A 22388-nucleotide genomic window follows, 5' to 3' on the forward strand; every position below is an offset into this window, starting at 1 on the left:
TCATTTGGACATACGAATGAGAAGAGCTTTGAAATTGAATTAATCCTTTATTATATTTGATGACATGTTTTTTTAAAGCGAGAACTATTCTATTTTCTCTACATCTACTGTCGTACTATTAGTGAAACTATTACAAAGTACGAATTGCATTATAAATATGGACGGTACAGTATGTACACAGTTGTGTACTCATGTTTTATTCGAGGAACCTCAATTTCGATAACTTTTAGTTATGAAGATTTGTCATCAGCTTGCTCAATTCCGTTGAAATTTGCTCTAAAAAATATCTTAGTATTCCTATATTTAGAATTGTTGAATAAAAAACTCGAATATTCACGTCAAACGTAAAATATTATAAGACACTCATGTACGAATATTGTTGATCGACTTTTCCAAGATATCTTTTTTAATGCGCGGAAAATCAGGATTTTGTCGCAAAACTTCATGGCATACTTTGATAGCATCAGCGTACGATTTGCATTTGGAGTGGCAATAAGCGAGTTTGTAACCAATGGAAAGTTTCGCTTTACCACCGTATTTCCAGGCTTGGCCATAGCGGATCGAAGCTTCACGATAATTTTGTTCTCGTTCGGAAATGTGTCCCGAAAGTTCATGAGCCCTCACGCAAGTAGCGTTGTGCTGTAAGACGCGTTTCAGTAGCTCATTAGCGAGCTCGTATTTGCTCGATTGAACGTATATATCGGCAAGGAGCAGCCAGCAACGCTCGAGATATTCCGCGTCCTCGAAAGTCCAAACGTTTTTTGAAACCCGTTTCAGATGATTTCGAGCTCTCGGCGTTTGCTTCATCAATATATGAGCCATCGCGAGACCAAGAGCTGGACCAACGTGATCGCGGAGACTTTCCTGGCTCGCCAAATTTGTACAATCTTGTAAAGCCCTCTCGATATTACTCTTTTGCTTCGTAGCCAGCAGAAAAAAATCACCGAGCAATCGATGTGTCAACATTTCATGGGCGTTCCCCTTCGGACTCAATTCCTGTAATTTTAACACTTTTCTCACAAATATTCTATCTTAACTTTTCTCTGTCTTGAAAAAATTATTGTGAACAAACGTATTTTTTACGGTCTGCAAAGCTTTTCGTGAAAAATATTAATACTGTCATCGATAAGTAAAAAATACGTTTGTTCACAATAATTTATAAAAGTGGACATTTTCCTTGTTAATCTACGTTCTTTATAAATATTTATATACTAATCGTAAGTTAAAATATAGTTGTATGTTCGAAAACAAAAAAAAACTATTAATTTCAATGGGAAAGTACCAAAAGTAATCTCTGAGCTGTTTTGAGCGCCATTGTTCGCGAATCGTGATATTCAGCGTCGTCGTCGTCATTGAAAGCCTCGCTGGACAAAGCGGAGTCGTCGTCCGGATCGAGGCAAATCTCTATCATATTGTAAATCGCTTGTTGGCCCCATTCGGGATCGCGACGGGCGCAATTGAAGTTTCGAAGAGCCGAATTCAATTTACCGGATCGCCAGTCCAAAAGACCAGAGCAATAATAATAACCAGCTTCGCGATTTGAACCGTCAGTGGCTGCGGCGGCTCGCTTCAACCATTCATCGAGGTCACTCATGTTACCTGCCAAAGGAATGCAATTTGGATGATAATGAATAAATATTCGATGAACAATCTTGGTTATGAAAACAAAAAAAAAAGTAAAAAAAAACTGCTACGGTACGAGGAGGAAATAACGCCGTGAAAAATTACCAGTTCTGCGAGAAACTTCGATTAATCGTGCCAAGGCGGTCCAATAAGTTGGGCGTCGAAGTAACAGTTGACGAAAATGAAACGCAGCTGTTTCAAAATCAACTTTCCTGAATGCAAGATCGGCCATCATGACTGAAGCTGCCTCGTTTTCTGGATCTGCGTTCAAAAGTGCCATGCAACTTTGTCCGCAGCGATCTAAATCGTTGACCTGTTCAAATTAGACAATCCTACTTCGTAATTTGTGGATGTTTGAGAAACAGTAAAAAATTCAACGTGCACGATAGCCCGGTTCAACGTTCAATGATATCAAATTAAACAACTTTGGGACTCAAAATTTCGCCTTGACCTCGACTTCACTGCATTGATCATTCAACCCAGCAAAGTCAGTAAACGCGAAAACATTTCTGTCTGCAAATATCTCGATTAAACAATGTAATGATAAGGAAATTAGTGATGTTATTTACGAGAAAATAAAAAATCTTTTGGTATCAAGGATCCATAAAATCTTTTCCTTATTTACCTGCATGTAAAGCTTAGCCAGAGAGAGTAAAGCTGTGATATCAGCCGGTTTATAACTCAAAGCTTCCTTGTAGCGATCTATAGCTTGATCATAATCTCTGAGGGCGGAAGCGTGTTCGGCCATGTCGAGACAAATAATGGCTAATGTTTGTTTTTGTGTTGCGATCGAGGTCGCCCCTACGGGAGCACGTTGAAGACATCTTATTTGATTATCCTTGGCCTCTTTCAATGTCACTAAAGCCGATTGCAAGTTTCCTGCTCTCTCGCGGACTTTCGCGAGTAACATCAAGTGGCGGCCCCGTCTCTCGAGGCTCGGTAAATCGTTCGCTCCTCTAGAGTCTGGAAAAACAGTTTATTTAACAACTTCTCAAGAATATTATAGCAAAGTTTTTAGACTTACATCATAATTCAAAAGCTCAAATCAATATTTGCAACTTGCTATAAAAAATATTTTATTTATAAAAATACTATTCAAACGAGTGTGCCAGCTAATTTCTTTTCATAAACGACTTGAGAAAACTTGCTGAATTTTCGGATCAACTGATATTCGTAATCGTTACTGTAGAAAAGGGTACGAGAAGAACGAAAACAGAATGATTGGAAAATGAGAATAAAAAATGAACTGGAGTCGAATAATGGTTAAAAGATTCGCATCGACGTGTCACCTTGGAGCTCTTGAACGAGGACGTGATCTGCTTTGTCAAATTGCTTGACACTCATGTAAAGTTCGGCCAAATTGAGTTTGAGATCCGAACAAGTTTTGTTTTTGACGATCTCGCGATAATACGCGATGGCTTTCGCATATTGGTGGGTCTTGATCAAGGCTTTGCCCATTTTTTCTGCTAATCTTCGATCCAGTGGATTTTTCGCTAGCGATTCTTCGTACGCCTCGATTGCTCTGTCCGGTTCTTGTATCGCCATATAAGCATCCCCGAGCATGCTGTAAGTTCTTGGACCTGGACAATGTTCCACGAGCTCCCTGTCGATTCGGAATATTGATTAGTAAATAGTTGTAAACTTTAGACACTCCAAAAATGAAACGAACGTTTTTCCTGCTCGCCTACTTTCACGTCGACTGCACAATCATCTTTTACCTCGAAACGAGACTTTTTTTAGAAAATTATAAAAAAAAAAGGGAGAAAAAACGAACCTGAAACACTTGGCAAAAGCTTGCCGATCTTTTCTTCGTTCCAAATGAATGTTGGCCAACTTCGTGTGAGCTTCAAGATAATAGGGCTTGCCAGGTTGGATTTCTTGAAGACATTTGACAGCCTGATCGATATCGCCCATTTGAAGGTAAATTTCAGCATTGGTGATGACGAGTCGCGATTCTTCGAGGCTTCGTCCGAACAAATCTCTTGCTTGTTCCATGAGAGAAATGGCTTCGTCAAATTGTCCAAGACTGTTGCAAGCATCGACGAGTTCAATGTAGAGAGTGGCTTTGTCAGAAGTGGAGATGGGAGCGGTGAGGGACGACGAGACACGGTCATCGATCAATTTGATCGCTTGTCGGAGGCTCGCTATTCGAGACTCGGTTTGACCTTTTTCACGATCGATGATCGACGATATCAGGTGATACATAGGATCGTCGCGAACTCGAAAATCAAAGCTGAGTCCGAGCTCGAGACTCTGCTCAGCGAGATCGTATTGAGCCTGATGAGCGTGAATTTGAGCAGTCAACAAATGGCCGGCTGAATTGGCGGGGTCAACGTTGTCCAAAAGCTTCCTCAGTGCGACGAGAGCATCCTCGAAGAATCCAGTTTGAATCCTGACTTTGGCAAGCATGAGAAGAGCGATTCCCATACCTGGACAAGCGTCGACGACTTTTTGGAGCAACGAGCAAACCAAATCCCTTTCGTTTTCGTTCATGTTTTCCAGTCCGTCGACATCCGTCTCGGCGTCGACGATGAACCGACAGGGACAATGAAGGAGATACTCGTCGACAATGTCAAGACAAAAAACAGGATTTAAGTCGTTGAGATAACGATAATAGCCCCGATGAGGAGAAAAAGCGTCGTCTCGATCCGACCCGGGGGCTGGGAGATTTTCAAGTATACCGGAAACTGTACGCGCCAAGTAATCCAACGCTTTGGTCGGCTCGGTTGCAAAGAGTTTAGCTGACATGAAATCAATCATCGCGTTGTCAATGATGTTCGCCTCGCTGGTTAATTCCTTGAGAAAATCAATCTGTTGTCGTGCCAGATTTATCGATGTTGGATTCGCTGAGCTCTCGATAACTTGGCAATTGGCCAATCCTGTGAGAGCAGCGAAGGAGGATTCGTCCAAGCGAACTGCGTCTCTGTAAGAACGTTCTGCTTCCGCAATTCGTCCAGCAAGAACATACAGATTGCCAAGCTCGACCATCATCCGCGGCCATCTTTTCTCGTTCTGATCTATCAATTTTTCGGTGATTCTCAACAGCTCGGACAGTATACCAGAATCTCGATTCGAAACGCGAGAAAACAGTTGGACACAGTCGAGTATGAGGTCAAAATTTTTGGGCTCCGCAGCCATCAAATGGCGAAAGAAAGTTTGAATATTTTTGAGCCCCGACGTGAGATCACCTTCTCTGCAAATCGTCACGATTGCTCGAGCTTTTATCGCGTCGATAGAATTAGGCTCGATCGAAAAGATTCGCTCGGCACTCTCCGTTGCCTCGTCCCAATCTTTGCTCGCTAATTGATTGTGCATTTTTTCGACGAGTGGAAGAGACAGTTTTGGATATCGAACGATGAGGGTGCTCAAAAGGACAATCGCCTGGTCGTTACGACCGCTCAGTTCTTCGAGTTTTGCTAATGCCAGTGTAACGTTTAAATCCTCGGGAGCGTCGCCAGCTGATCTCAACAATTCGCGAGCTCGATCAAGCAAAGCTTTGTTTTCGTTCCTCGATGCTTTTGCTGATGCTTCGTGCAAATAAACCCAGGCTCCGATCACTGAAACGTTTTTATCGCTCGGCTCGAGTTTACAAGCTCTTTCTACGTATTCTCTGGCTCTGTCGAATTTCTTGAACAAAAACAACACCATCGCACCTCTCGCCAAAGCAGTCGCCGATCCTCTTCGTCTCTCATCTCTTATGCGAGCGTCTATTCGTGCCAGACTCGTCCGATCCGTATTTCCCCCCATTCGAAGTGCAATACTCTGCACCAAAAGTGCGGCTAATAAACTTGACTCCGATGAACTTGTCTCCGACACAAATTCTAGTACTTGCTGCATCGAATCGTCTATTTTTCCGACGAGGGCTTGGCTCATGGCGTACAACAATTTCAACACCTCGTTCGTTGGATAAACGGTGCAAGATTCCTTTGCTCGTTTCCACATTTCGTTGTAATAATTCTCTCTGCACAACCACATTATCTCCGCCTCTCTGTCTAACGCTCCGTTTTGCTTCACCCTTTCCATTTTTGCTTATGGATTTTTATATTTGCAACTTGGATCCTGACACAGTGTTTATTTACGTGTCTATTTGGTAAAAGGCACTTCGAAATCCTCCGGCTCTGGCAATTCCTGAACTGTTTCACTGTCCAATGGATCTGATTGTTGAGCCTCGAGTATGTGCTTTGGTCCGATAACTCGTTCTTCCAGCTCCGGGCTCTTTGTTGCCAAATAAAATTTCTGCATGTACTCGCAGTTCAACAACATGTAATAGTCGTTCACTATGGCGTACGTCAATGCTGCCTGTTCGGATAAAATCGGTCTGTTTAATCGTCATTTCAACATTTTAATAGGATAAACTATCCAATTGGTGACTCCCAACCGTTAGTTGGCCTTGTAAAAGTAAAAAGACTTTCAAATATATCTTTCGCTCATGTTTGGCATAAACACTCATATTTCAGTGACAAAGATTTAAAAATTTTGCCTGTTTATTAATGGAACTGCCAACCTTGAAGATCCTGCCGTGCTGAATATGGAAATGAGATTGTTTAAGAAATAACTTTCTGGCTAAAGATAAAAACTTGTCGACTCTAAAATGATGAATAAATCAAATATGAGAAGAGCATTGTTTTCTGCAGACTCGGCTTATGAAAAACTTACCTCAGCTAGTAATCTCGCAAGACCTCGACCTTGATGATGGCTCGGTACATTGATTGCCTGCATATCCAAAATTCTTCCATCAGCTTTGTAAGTTAGGACTGCAGAATCTGTCGAGTATGAATTCACTTGACTTTTGCTGAATAGTTTATAGAAAATTCGATGAGGCTAACCATCTTTAAAAAATTTCTAAAATCTTTTCCCAAATTTTTCGAACACAAATTCGTTCTTGAGAACATCAAAGCTATACGAGAGCTCAAATAATTTTTTAATAACGTTCGAAAAGATTGTCTAAACGGAACTGCTCTAAATAAATCAAGTCACTAGAGCATAAACGAATGCAAAACTAAACGTATACACACGAGAAAAGATAAAATCGAATGGCCAATGAATACTTCGAACACGATAATAGCAACAAATATTAATGAGACAGTGGTTACCGTCATCTTCGAGACGTATGTAGAAAATTCCACGTTTCGCGTTGTGCTTAACACCGTACAACGAACGACGTACCTGAGAGGCTCGAAAAACAATGGATCTTAAAAATAATGAACTGATTTGAAACATACGAGATGAAGGGGCGAAATTCTCATAAAAAAAAAAACCATCAAGTGACGGGACTGACGTTTGTTTGTGTTACCTTTATTTCGGCGAGCCAGCTGATCAGTTGTCATGGTAACGACAGTGAATTGGAGCTTCATCATCACAATGCGACAGTGGTAGAATTTCAAACTAATGCTGATAGAACTCCAACATGCCGATTGAAGCTCTTCCCATCGAAATTATAATATTTACGTTTAGAAAAACATGGTAATTAATATTTCGAGTTTAAATTTTTACTGAATATGGAATTCTTGAGAAAAAATGAGGAAATTCTGGGTAATTAATTATTTAGTATCGCGGTACCAGTTGCAACCGGCCTGTTAATTTTTATGACTCCTTTATGACTTAAAAACAACACAACTATTCGCTCTGTGCACGTAGGTGGAGCAAAAAATCTAATACTACTGCACTAATAGTTTAGTGTATTCATGCATACTGCCAGCGCCACCATAACGGGGACTCCGGCGTTTTTGGGGGAATACGGGGAATACGTATACACAACACACGCTCACTTTCAAAGTAGTATGTGTACGCGCACAGAGCGAATAGTCATATTATGTTGGCGCATGACGATTTAAAAAAAAAAATTGAAAAGAAAATTTTTTTTACAACTTTTTTCACCACGATCAATTTTAGCGAGAGGGAAAGGGAAAGGAAACATGAAGGGAAGGTAAAACAACTAAATACTGAATAAGGAAAATGTCACGAACTCGCTCAACGATACACTCACACATAGGAGGTGCCCTAAACCCACCAAACGATTTCGTACACAAATCGAAAATGTTTTTTAAGTTATACAGAAGCCATAAAAAAATGCACAAACCGATTACAGCTGGTACCACGATACTAAATATTTACCAAATTCTGTATTAAATTTACAAACTCTCAGAGATAAATTCGTTCACTTTATTTGAAAATTAAGCACTACAATTATTCGTCTTAGATCATAACTGAAAAAAATCACATTTGCCCAATGTTCACAGTGAATTTACGATCGTCGCGATATTATTAAGACACAAATTTGAAGGGTCATTTTTATAAACATTCAATAGAATTACTCTTGATAAAAAAATATTAAATATTACAGCAATCACATGTTGAATCCTTCGCGAATTAAAGCGAAGTTATTCACTGTAAAATATATTATTAAAGTCGCTCAGACGACTGAAAAAGGGTTTTCTTTGATTATAATTATCACATTTTTGATAATTTATTCGTATAAAGTTGAGCCTTCTATCTCATTTTCATCGCAACTCGAAACGCGGGATACAATTTTTTTCGGTATCAAAATAATAATTTCAAGGCATGATTGGGGGTTGAGAGTTTATTTACACAATGCGGTAAAGCTAAAACGCTTTAGTTTCTAGGGGATTATTATTATACTGACGTTGCTGGTCATTGACCAATGTTTAGACTGTAAAAAATAAATTGTTCGAACTCACGTGACTTATTTTACACCCGGGATCATGACCTACGCGTATATTCGATGTTAATAATTATAAGAACGATAGACGACGAGTCACACATGTGAATATGCATTTGTATATACATGTATTTATAAATATATGTCGACTTGTACACAAGCACCGATAGGGGTTAATCGGGTCGGGTCAATTATGACAAATAATAAATGTGACCAAGCCGCCTCTGTGAAAGGGTTGAAGAGAGACGGAGCTAAGTGTCAATCATGAATGATTCAGAATTGGCCTTCTCTGTAAAACTCGCTATGTACACGTTTCTCGTGCATTTCTTTCCTTTTTCCGCTTCATTATTTTCCTCGCAAAAAGAAAAAATACAAAAAAATATTATTTTTACAAATTTCTCCCTCTTTTTCTCCTTTACATTAGAATAATATTTGGTTTATTTGCGTAAATTAAGGTGGACGGAGTTGATATTCGACTCGGTTTTCCAGACTTCGCGTGCAAACTTATTATGGAGAAATGAAGAAACTTGAGTCTCAAATCAGAACGACGAAAATTTCTATGAATAAGTGACCTGCACGAGGTTTTGTATCCTGCTTCTACGAAATTTTTCGTCAAATATCCTTTCTTTGATATTTTTTCAGTGCCATTATCATCGATATTACACAACTTTTTAAGTACTCTGCTGCTCTGAAGTTTCGATACACCTCTCAATATTCCTCGCCCTGCATGTACCAAAGTGAGACAGCTCCGGCCGGTTAAAAGATAATTACATTTAACGAACGAGCTTCCTTTCAAAAACAGCCCGCCTTTGTTTTCGAGTACTGTGGTCACGAGTCGTGTCAATTGTTAGACTAATTAATAATTCATCGATTCGATCTTGATGCCCGATCATACATCCTGTTATTATATGTCATATCATCCATCTCCGGAGGCGATCGCAACATTATAAATTAATCGAGCAATTGCCGCGACTGGTGACCACGGTATTCAAAGCCAGAGCCGTTTACCCGAGAAAATTTGAGGAAAATACTGAAAAAGTTTCAAAGTTTGCTGAACGAAGTTTCGCAACATTTTTGAAAATTCAGCGATTTTTCTTCGAATTCCGATGGAAAATCTGAAACAAATTTTTTTTCCAATTCTCCTCACTTCCAGTGATCTTTTAATCGAAGAGTAGCAAATTTCTCTGCTTCGTATTTTATCTCAAACGCCATACTTCGAGAGTTCTTATCAAAACTAGAGCAAAATAGTCGAAAAATCTCGGAGGTAAGCTCTGAAAATGTCCAATCGATCCGGTACAGACTCACAAAAATTCTTACATTCCCTGCGTCTAAAAATTTTCTAAAATTCCTTTTTTCGAGTTTAAAATGCCATGACTTTGTGAAAAAAAAATCATACGAAACTTTCTGGCAAATGAAGCTTTTGCTACTCCCTTGAAATTTATCGCGCATCAAAATCACGAGGAAAAAAATAGCCACGAGCCCGATTCACGATGCTTGAAAAATGTTCACGTACAAAAGTGCATGCTGGGCTGAAAAACTCGCAACGAATAATTCAAAGAAGCGAAAAGATGAATTTGTCCCCTCCGAAAGGTTGTTCGTTGAATACAGTTATTTCCTTTTTTGGGCGTAATTATTAAATTCAGTGGGGGACGAAATATCGACTTATCCATACTTTTGGACGGGAGTGTACGCACACATTCGATGAGTCACGAGCACGTGAGGTAACAGTATCCACTTAATTGCAACTCTTTCTACGTTATTTTCATTCAGTTAAAATAAATGAGAAGCAAAATTTGAATTGGTTTATGCAGTAGCCCATGATTTCAATAAATTCATCACGTTCTTCGCGATAATCGACGTTCGCGAACGATTCGAAACAAAATTGTATCATGACGAAATGAAGATTTATCTCGATTGAAATGATTGAATCGTGTGCGGAAGAGTAAAGCATTTCAGCGCTTCAGGACACTGGCTTCTCGTGATCGTTTCCAGAAGTATGAAAACTTATTGGATAATCGTTTGAAATTGTTGAGGGTGGATCACTCAATCAAAATAATCAGAATTTTATAAAATTCGGTCATAACATACTTTGGCATCAAGTATACAAATACTATTTTTATCAAACTTTTTTACCACATGGTTATCGAATAATTGAGCGTTAAATCGAAGTTCTTATGCACGAGAGACGTATACCTGTATATATGTAAACTCTATGCTTATAGACGTGAACTTTAGTGCTCAATTACTCGAGAGCTATGTGGTAAAAAAATCTAAAAAAATGTATATTGTCTTATACATTGTAACGTTGTGGAATACAACGTTACGAGAACGAACGTTGTATTCCACAACGTTACAACATATTTAAAGAATACATTTACCAAATTTTATGGAATTCTTATAATTTTGAAATTCTTAATATTTTTAACATGGTTTAGCACGGCAACATAGTAACGTCGCGATCCACCCTCCTTAAAACATGAGACGATGCGCGACGTTCGATTTAGGAAGGACGTAAATGGAACCCGGTTGAGAATCCCGGAAGCTCCGCAATTCCGAGGATCAAGAAATGGTATCGAGATTCAGGCTCGAATAGGTTGGAGCCTGTTCGGTGTCTCCAGTGGCTTGTTCGTAACTCGGTGGAAGATCCTCTTCGCCCGAGAGTTTGAGGAACCTTCTCTCCTGGCGCCGTTCATCCAGAGCACGGAGTACGATGACAGCTGGCCCAAGAACGAGCATGACGGCGCCAACGGCGACCATGGCAACTGCGGCAGCAGCTCCGCCGCTCCCGGCGCCGTTAACGTGAGCGAGTCGCAAGCGTTTTCGGTTCGAGGATGACCATCCGTTCGGTTCTTCCGAATTGGCCAAAACTACTTTGACGGTTAAAGGGCTCGTTGGGGTCTCCGTCGAGGTGTGACTCGGCCCATCGTTCCCTTGGCCCTCGACGGACCCTGCGGACGCCTCCTTCACCTTCCTTTCGTCATCGAATATCCTCGATTGCTCGTTCTTGCGACTTTCAGTGATTGCATTAATTTTCTCGCCCCCGGTCTCGAGCCTGCCCTCCTCCAGCGTCGATTTCTCGCTTGTCGATGCAGCCTGCGTGCCCGGCGCGCTTTCATCGTAAACCGAGCTCGAGGAGTCTTTCGTTGCTCCTGGCACTTCCGTAGTTTCACTACTCCATAAGGAGATTGTCCTCGTGGCCGAAACATCGGACGAAGCCTTCGACGCTGCTGCTGTCGTGGGCGTCTCGACCGGCACTAGTGGGATCACCGAGAGAACGTCAGCCGAGCTTCTTGACGTTACCTGCGTTCATATTCCGTGTCACTTCAAATTTCCTTTCGATATTCCACAAAGACTCATTTTCCAAACAAAAAAAAATCACATTTTTCGAGATTTTTTTGGCGAAACGAGACAAAACATTGAACTGCACGGTCTCATGCAAATAATGAGGATTTTTATTGCACAGGGTACCTGATGCTGTGAAGCGTTATTCCTGAGCGAGCCATCTTTGACCAAGCTGTGTTTCTGCAACGAGGCAATCCCTTTTTCGAGAAGAACAATGCCAACAGCGCTCCAAGCGGCGAGTTGAAGAGCCACGACGAATCGCGAGGCCCATTTGTTCGTCCCGGAAGTGAGAGACATCGTCGATATTTCAGCACCGGTGGTACCTCTCAAGCTCGCGTTTCCGGTTCTGCCGTTGACGAAGCTCGAACCGCTTCTTGTCGTGGTTACCATGAATTGGTACATCGAAATATGGCAACTTCGATTCTGCTCATATTAGACAAGCCTTTTCATCTTCCTCGACCTTTTCGCAGTGTTTATAACTTTTCACCTGGGGTGGGGAGGGGAGAGAAAAAATAAAAATAGAATAAAAGTTCACAAATGGTAAAAAAACATTGGCATAAAATTAAAAGAATTACGTTTCAAGTCTTAAAATCCAGAAATAAGCCATTCGAACGGGAAGAAATAAGGAATAAGAGGCTCCAATTTCTCATTGAATATATTGTGCGCCAAAGCTGACAGTTTAATAAGGAGAGATTCTTTTGTGCAACTTAATCTTCATGAGAAAGGCGTATAATGTTGCATCGGGTATTAGCGCGTATTACACGTATATGACAAACGCTATGTGCAAGGAATTAGCGTCCGCTTATTATGTTCGCTATAATGCATATTATATATAATAATATATCGCATAATGGTTTGTGGCTTGACTTCCGCCGCCCCCCCCCCCCCCCCGCCTTCCAGGCATGCCGCTCCTACGTGCGTTTCCGCTCCATCGCATCAAAAATTTTCGCCGCAGATTGGCTTTGTTTCATGTTCCCAACGTAATAAATATCGCGCAGCGATATCTCCACGCGATGTACTCAACTTTATATATTTGGCTCGTATAAACATAATAATTGTATTTGGAGACGCGGTTCCTTTTTACGCTGCATCGAAATAAAATTTTTTTTCTGAATTGTACATCAAAAGATTATTATTTACATCTGACGGAATTATCATAAGCAATTACTTGACGGGGGAAAAAATGAATGATATGCTGACATCTGGTGAGACATTTGTATTCAAATTTGCACGGTCTTTTCCCGAGAGCGCAGCGACACAATTAAAAATGGCGTTCAACAGCCCGATGCGCACGTTACACGAGCTATTCATTCAAAGTCAAGAAAGACATGTGAATAAAATTGAAAAAAACAACAAATAAAAAAAATCGGGTCCAAAGATTTACGGTGCGTTTGTTTGTCTAGTTGAGTTCAGTCGCGGTAGAAAGATTACGATGTGGCAAAGATATATAAATGAATATTCACAAAGGCTCGTTCTATAACGTGTCTGTTCTAACTGGATATTTAGATAAGAAAATTAGTTCTAAGTCAATTAGAAAAAGAAAATGCTTTTTTCATTATTCTCCGTAATGATTGATAATCTTTTCAACTTTACATGTTTTTCGTGACATTTTTATTCCTGCTTGTGTGAAAACATGGAGAGCTCAAACAAAAATACGGCGAGTTTCATTGTGTGGCAAAAGGCGCTGTGTAAAAAAAATAATCATTCGGTCGATCTCGCGCGCAGCGACGAAAAAAAAATGACTTATTTACAGAATAAAAAAATAAAAATTCACCCAACCATTCATAAAAATGTCCCTCAGGATTGACAAAACAATCGGAAAATATAATTCGCCTAAAGGATTAATCAAAAGAAAAGAAATCACGAAGGTAATAAATGCTTTGTGAGACGCGATAAATTTCATTAAAGTTGTGTATTTTCGGGAAATAGGTCGTGGATCGGAACGCACGAGGAATCTCGTAAACAAAACACGTATCGTTAACGAAATATAAATAATATGTTACAACAAGCATTGCACGACGTACGTGCATGATCCTCCAACTGGAACAATATTATTCCTCAAAGATGTGACAGTGTACATATTTTTTACAACTCCACAGCAGCCTACCTGGTTTACCCTCATTTATCTCCTCATAATTCAGTGTTATCCACAACTAAATGTACACTCGCGATGTCGTGCCCTGTACGCATCGTAGATACACAAATATTTCATCCCCATGCAAGGAGAAAGAGTTCGTTGGCGTTGTGAAAATTCGAGTAAACTGATATTTCGAGAAGCGATTATTAGAGGAGAGCACAAGTTTCGTATCGCGCTCGATCCGAACGGGCTTTGTATACTTTTTGTGTCCTCTGTATTATGTCTTCGTATCCGTTTGACCTTGGCACCCATACACTATTTTTTTAGCAAGTGAATAGCACTGACGACGTGTGTATACACACCGAGCGAGGTGAAGACACGTTAGGCAAAGCACAACACAAGCCCGTGAATTTTTCCGCAATCACACATAATTGAACGATGTCTCAATTAACATTTTTTTCCTGTTTCTTTTCTTTCGATCACATTCGAGGCGCTATTAGCGAGTAAATTCAACGCTTCATTTCCAACGCATAAACCACGCTTTGTATAGCGTCCGTGAAATCATATTTCAGTGAAAAATATAAAAGTTCTTCTCGTACAAGATCGAGCACTTCTTCGTATAAATTACTAACTCATTACGTTTGACTTGTGTTAAAAAAAACTGGTCGCGTTGCATCGAATGGATGACCTACGAATATTCATAAGAACACACATACGCGTAAACATCTTTGATATTGTTGTTTTTAGATTATTTTTATATTCATTTATTTTTATTTTAGTGTATCGGCACACACGTACGCGCGAAAATAAATTCAATAGTTAAATAGTACACTCAGAGCTTCTGGCTCTCGCGCACCCGATCGCGTCGACAGTTGCCGATTGTTTACTCCCCGATCACCATTCGCTTTCGTACATATAGTATAGTCGATACTTCAGAGGTATATAAACGCGAGTTGCAGAGTTACCACGACACTTCGACACTCCTTCCCGCTCTTCTTTTCGACTTTCCCCACTCCTAAAATTCTCCACACGAGCTGACCCGCGTGTGCACCTCACCTTGCTTTGCTCGTATCTCTCATTATTTCTCCGCACGAAACTCACGTACACCAATGTTTTTTGCTCGCTACTGCGGAGCATTTATCACATATATATATATAATAATAGCATGATAGACAAAAATATAGAGAATATTTTCATTAACCAAATATTTTAATAATATATGAGAGATTCTTTTTTGCGAATATTATTTGTTTTTATTGATTGGTAGAATAAAAAATGTAAACACGCTTCGTGTGTGGCATGTATGAGAATATATGCTTTGCTTGCCTCTTTTTATGGATGACTTTGATCTTCGCATATGTACGTGAGGTTGACCGCATACGGCCATGTGACTCATGCACATGTTTAATATTCGGTATTTTGGAGGGAAAAGAATCGTGTGTGCCGATAATATTAGTGCGTGACGATTAAACGCTTAATAGACATATAATCGATCTACCGTGACCAACGCCTAATTCTTGTAGCAAAACATGGCCGCATTCGAGCGTTAACGGCCGAGATTCCGATTACACGGCCTTGGGCGCTACATTTTTGGTCTTATTTAATCTTGGTTCAATGGCTATCATAACAATAATCACATCGGTGTGCGCGGCGGTTTATACAAATTTTTCAAATATACGAAGCAGTGAGTATTCGAAAAAAAACAGGATTAATGATATCCAAACTTTTTTGAACGCGTATCCCCATAAAGTTTCTCAACAGCAAGATCTTTTTTTAAATAAGGGATTGCAGGGGTTTCTCTATATATATTTAGCATAAAGCCAGAGGTTACTCGCATGTACGCTCGGATATGCGAGTCCAGTTGCGTCCGGTAAATCGTTTACACACACGCTGGACGTATAAATTATAGAGTTTGGCATTCGCAACGACAGGTGAATCACGGAATGTTGCGTGCCTTGATTACTATGCGAATGATATGCTCGAATATCGCGGGGCAACGCAGCTGATCTCGATGCGTTTGTAGCAGATTTTATTCACCCGAGATATCCAAAATGGTGGCGCCACCGAATAAACCAATGTGGAAGAGTAGAAAAGTACGGGCAGTATTCTATTTTATGGACCGTGCAAGCTTACGCTGAAATTGTTGAGCAAGCCCGGAAGAGGGCAATGCAAGAAAATCCGAGATTCGTGAAGTGGGTTGTGAGTCGGGTGTTTTAAACGTCTACGAGGACAATATCTTTTGAAACGATTTTTAAAAAAATTCAACGTCAAAAACGCCATTATGGCGATGTGCGATATTACCAGTGTAAATTACTCGAGCCTTTGGCAAATTATCTTAAATATATACTTTACACTTTTGATTAGTTTTTGCAATGGTCAATTGCACAGGAATGAATGCAATTGGTCCTTAATCACCAAACTTCAGACCATTCGATAAATCGGCGGTAAGAATGACTACTCGTTGCATGTGATAATTTCTTCGTTTCTTCTTGAAAATATATCGTGAATAAGAAAAAGTAATTATTTTTCGTCGAAAAGACGTTATTCTAATGATTCTTTTACGTATCTGTGACTATTAAAAGAACAAGTTCCGTGCGAATGATAAAAATTGCTAATTTCTGTTGAAGGACAATCGTCAAACTCGGGATACGTGAAAGGTCAAGCAACAAAGTGTGTAAGGAAGGAGGTTATGGCCAAATATTTGGCGCAGATAATTGTGCTCGGTACGCAAGTTATTGGCAGAGCTTTCGCTCGTGCTTTGCGTCAGGAGATCGCCGCGAGCCAGGAAGCCGCCAGGCGTGCTGGTGGCGGTGCCAAAGGCGCTCAACGAGCTGCCGCGAACGCTAAAACAGGTTTAACCTTAGATGAAGCGTTACGCATTCTCAACGTTGAAAAACCTGACCAAAAAGATTTAATCGAAAAAAATTACAAATTTCTCATGGAAGCTAATGACAGAAACAAAGGTGGCTCTTTCTATTTACAATCGAAAGTAGTCCGGGCCAAGGAACGAATCGATCAAGAAATTCAACTCGACGAAACTAGTGTTCCTAAAGAACCTTCAAAACCTGAACAACCTGGACAAACGACGTAGTACAATTTTCCCTTGTCTAGTCCTTAATAACTCTGACTAAATTCTGTAAATAAATATGAGAATATACATATAAATGCATACTCAAATGTTTTATAGGTACCAAGGTGAAATGTCCTTTGTAATTTAAGTTGCTGTTAAAAAAATTAAACAGATTGCTCTTCGATTCCATTTTTTCCATCCTCAATGAACCTAAAAGGTCTTTGGTTCTTTTACCACTAAAGAATCCTATGTCTTAGTGACTGAATTCTCATCCCTCATTCAATTGTAACATGTTTCCTTTTCTTGCGCACCGTTATTGTAAGCTTATCCTCTTTTTTAAAAACTCGGAAGATTTCTTTGAATGAAGAGATATTTTTATTTATATTTCCTTTATAGAATTTTCATGCTGATAAATTCCTATAAATAGGAGCAATTTGATCCATAGGAAAATGTAAACGAAGATTATAGTCTTTATAATGGGAAAAATCTTAGAGCTGTAAAAACAAATTCTGAAAAAATTTTTCAATTCTTATGAATTGCAAAATACAATATTGAATATTGTAAAAAGTAGATTTGGAAATGTTAAATAAAATCTAAGAAATAACAATTTTTCATCCGGAGATTCATTGGATTTTACCCACTTTCACAGATCGGAGATAAAGGGTGGAGTAATAAAAGACTAACACCATGATTTATGTCAAAATGATAAATATAATTGTTCAGCAGGTACAGGTGAATATTTAGTCACAGTCTTTTTTTCTTTCATAAGAAGTACTCGCTCTTCGACGAGTCCTCTTCTAAGGATTGGTCCTATTCAATTTACTTTTTGTTTTTTTTATTGATTTTGTTACTTTGAATTTACTCTGTTAATCCAGCGATTTTGGCATCCTGTGGTTCAATCCTCTTTTGAGTCTGGCGAATGACAAGTCTCTCTTGATTGTGAGAGACTGACCATAATTTTGGCAGAAAACGTGGTCTCATCGTTTCGAGGAAGTGCTCGCGCCACATTTTCTCGAGCGTCACAAGGCCACCGTCTTGTTTCTCAAAATAACGAACAACCTGCAAATTGAATTTGAGAAGGTTCAATATTTAAATTATTTTGATTAAGCAAAACGTTGCAGTGTCAATTTCGAAATATTTTCATCGTACCTTCATGCCGTGCGATTGACATCTCGTTTGCAAAGGAGATATCGAGGCGACGACGCGAGGCTGATTTTTAAATTGTTCGTAAAGGACGTCTGGCAATTCTGGCTTCATTTCTGGCTGCCCCGTAAATTCTAAAATTTTAGCTTCCAATTGTTTTCGTCTTTGGGGCGGAATCATTGCAGGCTCATCCCGCAATGCTTTTACAGCCGATAAAAAATTCCTCCACTCTTTTGGATCGTGTGACTGTGACAGAGTACTCGTATGGGCTGAACGCTCCTTTATTATTTTATTTTGGTTTTGTGCGGTTATTCTTGTTAGAGGAGCTTGGCACATTTCAGCTAATTTTCTCCTCAATTCGAGATCTTGACGATTACTGATTTCGTGACAACTTGGACAAAGTAACAATACGTCGTGAGACTGGTGAGCCTTCATTACCACTGAAAAATTATTAAAACCAGATAAAATCAAAATTCCGGATGGGTTTAACGAAATTTAAGGAGGATGTTTATGTTCTGTTCACTAGAAGAGCGTTGCACTTACACGGAAAGTATTTTCTATATTCTCTTGGGACAACATTCTTTTTAATAAAATTTTCCGTCGATCCACATACAACGCATTGATTTACTTTAACTTGAGTGTAATACTGGCCAACCTGACCAAAAGCACGACCGGACGGTTCGAAATTCAGTCTCACGGTGAATGGTTGTTCGTTGACAACGACACCGAGATTTTTGCTCACATACCACTCAGCTTTTTTACGATCGCAAGTGCACAATATTTCACCGTCTGGCGCTTCTAAATAACAATTGTGATAAAGCGGTTCCTTTCTCGTTGCTGCATTGTGTATACGCACTGCACTGCAGTCGTTACTTTTTCGTACTATTTGATAAGATTTTTTATCGTTAATTTCTGGTTTCTCCGATGGAGCCCTGAACCTGAAAACATTTGTGATACGTTTCATTAAAAAGCGACAAAATACGAAATTACCGCTTTATAACATTTGGCAAACAATCGGAGATATTTTATAATATATTAAAACTACATACCTCGTATCGATGATTTCTTCTGGCAATTCGTCCAATCGCCCACCCACTTTGTCCCCTTTCCAAACACTTTTTACATAAATAATAAAATTCTCCCAGATAGAACGTTGTTTCTTGGCTCTCTCTTGTATCTGTGGTATTGAATATTAAAACTTGATTTAAAGACTCTATTATAGAAGATTAAAAGCAGGATAAGCTGTTACTGATAAATATGGAAATGATACAAAAATTGGGATATCAACCTTTCGTTTTTTTTTAAATTTTTCAAATGTTGAATAAGGTATTTTACCTTGTGATAAATTAGAACTGAGGCGATAGCGTCATACGCAGCATAAGTAGTTTGTTGTTCGGTAAGAATGTCAGCGTTCCAATCGCCACATCTGACTTCAACAATTTTATCCATTTCCACATGAAGGTACTCGAGAGCGAGAGCAGCCAAGCTTTTGCGACTTTGTACACCGAGTCGATGAGCCAATGTTCTTAAATCCATTGTACCAAAGACACGACAGCCATAGTCATTGGTCAGTTTTCGACCATCTTCGAATGGTGCTACTCCAACTTTTAGTATACATTTATTGGCCAATAACTCCTGAAAAGAAGAGTATGAAAAATTTAATTCTGACGACAAAAATGCAGAAACACATAAACTGTAATCATATTATAACTACAAGGATATACGAAAATTTAAAAAAAAATCTCAATGTTAATGTATCAATCTTCGCAAGCTTTTTCAATTTGTCATTTCCAAACCTTTAACTTTGCTGGAACATATCCAATTTGTCCAATACGAAATAGGGCACAAACTCCATTGAAAGTAGCAAGCTGCAAAAGGGAAACCGGTCCTTCATTGACCCACTCACAGTCGAATCCTAATACACCATTCGACAAGTCACTAAAACAAGAAAAATAGTGTAAGTAAATTATCGTGTAAACACTCTTGAGTTGCAGCTACAAAAAAGGAGTGCAGCTGGAGGGTTACGTTAAAGTTATGATTGGAGTTTTCGTACACGGTTCAATGAAATTGTTAATTAATATAAAACTTGTGAGAATTGAAGGAAAATAGAAATTCTACAACTTATTAAATTTAATACCTGTGATTTCAAGGAATAGAAATGTGTCTTATTTCAATTTCAACTTTGTATTTACGATGAAAGTTATATTGGGAACGTAAATAATGAAAGTTGGGGGACAAGCAAATATAAATAAAGATGTATAGTTATAGAATTTTAGGAGCATAACATTGGAAGCCTTTGTTTTTTTTCCTCGCTAATCCTCGACACAATAACAACGTTTCTTATGAGATAACAATGAAGAAATTACCAGCGAATACGTTGAACAGCGTAATCACATTTTTCTGGCGAATCAGCCAGGATGATTTTGTCAAATGGAAATACGTTATTATCGTCGTTGGGGTTTGAAGATTTACAGCTTTTATTATTTGTGATATTGTTGCAAAAATTTTTTACACTATCAAGTACATTGCTGCGATATTTAGACGCCAAAAAGACGAGACCGACAGTTACGCACATGAAAAACATGTTGAAATTTCACGTGTTCTTTTACAAAATGATTGAAAGAACAAAGGGAATTAATGGAAATTCGTATGATAAGGTTCGTTTAATTTTAGACTCCGCTGCTATGCGTATATTATTATATATTCAAGATTAGCGAAATCAATGTTTATATACAAGTTTATGCTAGGACTCCGAGTGTCCGGAATTTTATGTACAATTATAATGGTAGATGTGTATGTAGCACAGTTTATTGGCGTGATAATTGAGAACACAATTGAATAAATAACACGGAAATTTCATTCGTTTAATTTCGATCAAGAAAAATATGTAAGACGAATAACGCGTACACAATTTTTTATAAGCTTTTTATGGTGGATTTACTTTAAAATCATCAACATAGATTGTTCTTGGACGCCAGTATACATAGTTAACTGGAGAATACGAAAATCACGTAAAATGATAGAAAAATGTTAAGACACATACAATATGTACATCTCGAAAGGTATATATATAATTCGCGGTATTTAATATCGCGAAAACGCGTCTTAAAAGTATTTCAATTATGAATTGTTATATGTTTTGACAGACATTTATATTCGATACGATCGAACAAAGCTCAAGGGGAGATATATATTTTATTATATATGGTAGAGTTTCCGCGCGGCTGCAGCTGATGTTATCGCGCAGGAATCTCGGCTTCAACTGCTCATGCTGGTCCTGGTCACAGCTTTTATCGCATCACTCATGACCACTCATGAGCATGACGCTCATTGCTGTTCCTCCAACGAGCCGTCGCCGTCGAGAGTCCACTGATTGTGAACTTGCGTTAGTAGAGATCGGGTCCGATCGCTGAGGCCATCTACCGACCCATATGAAATTCTCATATTGCATGGATGGAAATATATATGTAGTAGAAATTTTACGCCGGATAAAAGTTTGTGTTGTTGTATAAATACGAGAAATATTGAGTATTTTTTATTTTGCATATATACTTTGAATATGCTCACAGTATTATCATAAATTTTAATATGAGTTGACCAAATAAAAATAACAGTTTTATTCATATATATTAGATATAAATTCAGCGAAAAAATTGTTTCAATCATGCAATTCTCGAAATTGCAATATCTTTATAGGCGACTTTTACTGATATTTCATTTATTGAAATCTAAAATTCTTTTTTAAAATACCATCGCACGTGTTCAATAAATTTGGAACTTCTTAAAATTATAAATTTGTTTTTGTCTTTATAAATGAAGTGAGATTTGTTACAGGACATGAGCTCATGATAATCCCGAGTATAATCTCCATTTTTTTTGTTGTTATGTATGTGGCGAGATTTCACCAGATACACATCACCCAATACGCTCCCTACCTATTGTTCATCATTTCAGACCTGTAGGTATAGATAGATTTATTATAACGTTCTGGAGATGATCTGCGGTGGTTTTCATCAGTAAAAATGGAACTTCAAACTCGTTCATTGACTGTAGTAAGGAATGAAAAAATTTTAGAACGAAAAACGGTAAATATATCAATATTCATTTATAGAAAATACATTAAAATTGTGGTGTCAATTCAAATAAAAATCAATGTCAGACGTTGTATAGAGGTTGACGCATTATTTTTCACCGATGAAGAGCTTAACTTTCACGTTCCAAATCACTTTTCCACTTTTTTTTTCAATTTTTCAAATTTCATTTTATCAAAAATATTCCGGCGCCTCCATTATATATATTATGTTCAATTATATATGGAAGCAACGACCAGGTTTTTTATTCTAAAAACAATTATATAACAAAAGACGCGGTGGCGGCTTGTAAGTATTAATTTGATATATTCCTATATTAACACACTTTTCCTTTCGTACGTTTTTTAACTAATCACAATTTTC

General features: G+C 38.7%; 5 protein-coding genes across 9 annotated transcripts; 1 reads left to right on the forward strand and 4 right to left on the reverse strand.

The window, feature by feature from the left end:
* Positions 1 to 34: 34 nt before the first annotated feature.
* Positions 35 to 5646, reverse strand: LOC122419005 (tetratricopeptide repeat protein 21B-like). Its single transcript, XM_043433225.1, has 6 exons — positions 3398 to 5646; positions 2913 to 3226; positions 2249 to 2586; positions 1729 to 1936; positions 1283 to 1599; positions 35 to 996 (listed from the first exon to the last, which is right to left on the reverse strand). The coding sequence occupies exons 1-6, from the start codon at positions 5644 to 5646 to the stop codon at positions 364 to 366; spliced, it is 4059 nt and encodes a 1352-aa protein (XP_043289160.1). The 3' UTR covers positions 35 to 363.
* A 60-nt stretch (positions 5647 to 5706) lies between these two features.
* Positions 5707 to 7212, reverse strand: LOC122419012 (protein NATD1). 2 transcript variants are annotated; one of them, XM_043433237.1, is made up of 4 exons: positions 6917 to 7211; positions 6717 to 6814; positions 6280 to 6386; positions 5707 to 5922 (listed from the first exon to the last, which is right to left on the reverse strand). In XM_043433237.1, the coding sequence occupies exons 3-4, from the start codon at positions 6340 to 6342 to the stop codon at positions 5707 to 5709; spliced, it is 279 nt and encodes a 92-aa protein (XP_043289172.1). In that variant the 5' UTR covers positions 6343 to 6386; positions 6717 to 6814; positions 6917 to 7211. The 2 variants fall into 2 exon arrangements, with proteins under 2 accessions (XP_043289172.1, XP_043289170.1); XM_043433235.1 differs by having other exon boundaries at positions 6717 to 7212.
* A 3262-nt stretch (positions 7213 to 10474) lies between these two features.
* LOC122407829 (uncharacterized) lies at positions 10475 to 15231 on the reverse strand. Of its 3 annotated transcripts, none has more exons than XM_043414279.1 (3): positions 15048 to 15231; positions 11771 to 12131; positions 10475 to 11602 (listed from the first exon to the last, which is right to left on the reverse strand). In XM_043414279.1, exons 2-3 carry the CDS (start codon positions 12044 to 12046, stop codon positions 10862 to 10864), a joined length of 1017 nt encoding a protein of 338 aa, XP_043270214.1. In that variant the 5' UTR covers positions 12047 to 12131; positions 15048 to 15231; the 3' UTR covers positions 10475 to 10861. The 3 variants fall into 3 exon arrangements, with proteins under 3 accessions (XP_043270214.1, XP_043270207.1, XP_043270223.1); XM_043414272.1 differs by lacking the exon at positions 15048 to 15231 and adding an exon at positions 13752 to 14978; XM_043414288.1 differs by lacking the exon at positions 15048 to 15231 and adding an exon at positions 13669 to 13755.
* Positions 15232 to 15966: 735 nt separating this feature from the next.
* LOC122407846 (mitochondrial import inner membrane translocase subunit Tim16-like) lies at positions 15967 to 16975 on the forward strand. Of its 2 annotated transcripts, none has more exons than XM_043414309.1 (2): positions 15967 to 16165; positions 16349 to 16975. In XM_043414309.1, the coding sequence occupies exon 2, from the start codon at positions 16411 to 16413 to the stop codon at positions 16810 to 16812; it is 402 nt and encodes a 133-aa protein (XP_043270244.1). In that variant the 5' UTR covers positions 15967 to 16165; positions 16349 to 16410; the 3' UTR covers positions 16813 to 16975. The 2 variants fall into 2 exon arrangements, with proteins under 2 accessions (XP_043270244.1, XP_043270234.1); XM_043414299.1 differs by having other exon boundaries at positions 15973 to 16237.
* A 507-nt stretch (positions 16976 to 17482) lies between these two features.
* Exd2 (Exonuclease 3'-5' domain-containing 2) lies at positions 17483 to 21208 on the reverse strand. The gene is made up of 7 exons (XM_043414258.1): positions 20301 to 21208; positions 19731 to 19872; positions 19270 to 19569; positions 18984 to 19111; positions 18478 to 18872; positions 17941 to 18374; positions 17483 to 17850 (listed from the first exon to the last, which is right to left on the reverse strand). The coding sequence occupies exons 1-7, from the start codon at positions 20516 to 20518 to the stop codon at positions 17650 to 17652; spliced, it is 1818 nt and encodes a 605-aa protein (XP_043270193.1). The 5' UTR covers positions 20519 to 21208; the 3' UTR covers positions 17483 to 17649.
* Between the last annotated feature and the right edge of the window lie 1180 nt (positions 21209 to 22388).

Source organism: Venturia canescens, chromosome 1 (genome assembly GCF_019457755.1).
Source record: "Venturia canescens isolate UGA chromosome 1, ASM1945775v1, whole genome shotgun sequence".
NCBI classification, from domain to species: domain Eukaryota; kingdom Metazoa; phylum Arthropoda; class Insecta; order Hymenoptera; family Ichneumonidae; genus Venturia; species Venturia canescens.

Bases quoted from the DNA above. Each gene is read 5' to 3' on its own strand.
- LOC122407846 (XM_043414309.1), top strand. From the start codon at position 16,411: ATGGCCAAATATTTGGCGCAGATAATTGTGCTCGGTACGCAAGTTATT.
- Exd2 (XM_043414258.1), bottom strand. From the start codon at position 20,518: ATGTTTTTCATGTGCGTAACTGTCGGTCTCGTCTTTTTGGCGTCTAAA. The intron at 19,570-19,730 runs GTTTGGAAATGA...TCTTCTTTTCAG, and splicing joins ATGTTCCAGCAAAGTTAAAG to GAGTTATTGGCCAATAAATG. The intron at 17,851-17,940 runs GTACGATGAAAA...TTCAATTTGCAG, and splicing joins GTCAATCGCACGGCATGAAG to GTTGTTCGTTATTTTGAGAA.
- LOC122407829 (XM_043414279.1), bottom strand. From the start codon at position 12,046: ATGTACCAATTCATGGTAACCACGACAAGAAGCGGTTCGAGCTTCGTC. The intron at 11,603-11,770 runs GTACCCTGTGCA...ATATGAACGCAG, and splicing joins ATAACGCTTCACAGCATCAG to GTAACGTCAAGAAGCTCGGC.
- LOC122419005 (XM_043433225.1), bottom strand. From the start codon at position 5,646: ATGGAAAGGGTGAAGCAAAACGGAGCGTTAGACAGAGAGGCGGAGATA. The intron at 3,227-3,397 runs GTTCGTTTTTTC...CCGAATCGACAG, and splicing joins GCTTTTGCCAAGTGTTTCAG to GGAGCTCGTGGAACATTGTC. The intron at 1,600-1,728 runs GTAATTTTTCAC...TTCCTTTGGCAG, and splicing joins CGAAGTTTCTCGCAGAACTG to GTAACATGAGTGACCTCGAT.
- LOC122419012 (XM_043433235.1), bottom strand. From the start codon at position 6,843: ATGTTTCAAATCAGTTCATTATTTTTAAGATCCATTGTTTTTCGAGCC. The intron at 6,387-6,716 runs GTAACCACTGTC...CATACTCGACAG, and splicing joins CATACGTCTCGAAGATGACG to ATTCTGCAGTCCTAACTTAC. The intron at 5,923-6,279 runs GTAAGTTTTTCA...TTATCCGAACAG, and splicing joins TTGCGAGATTACTAGCTGAG to GCAGCATTGACGTACGCCAT.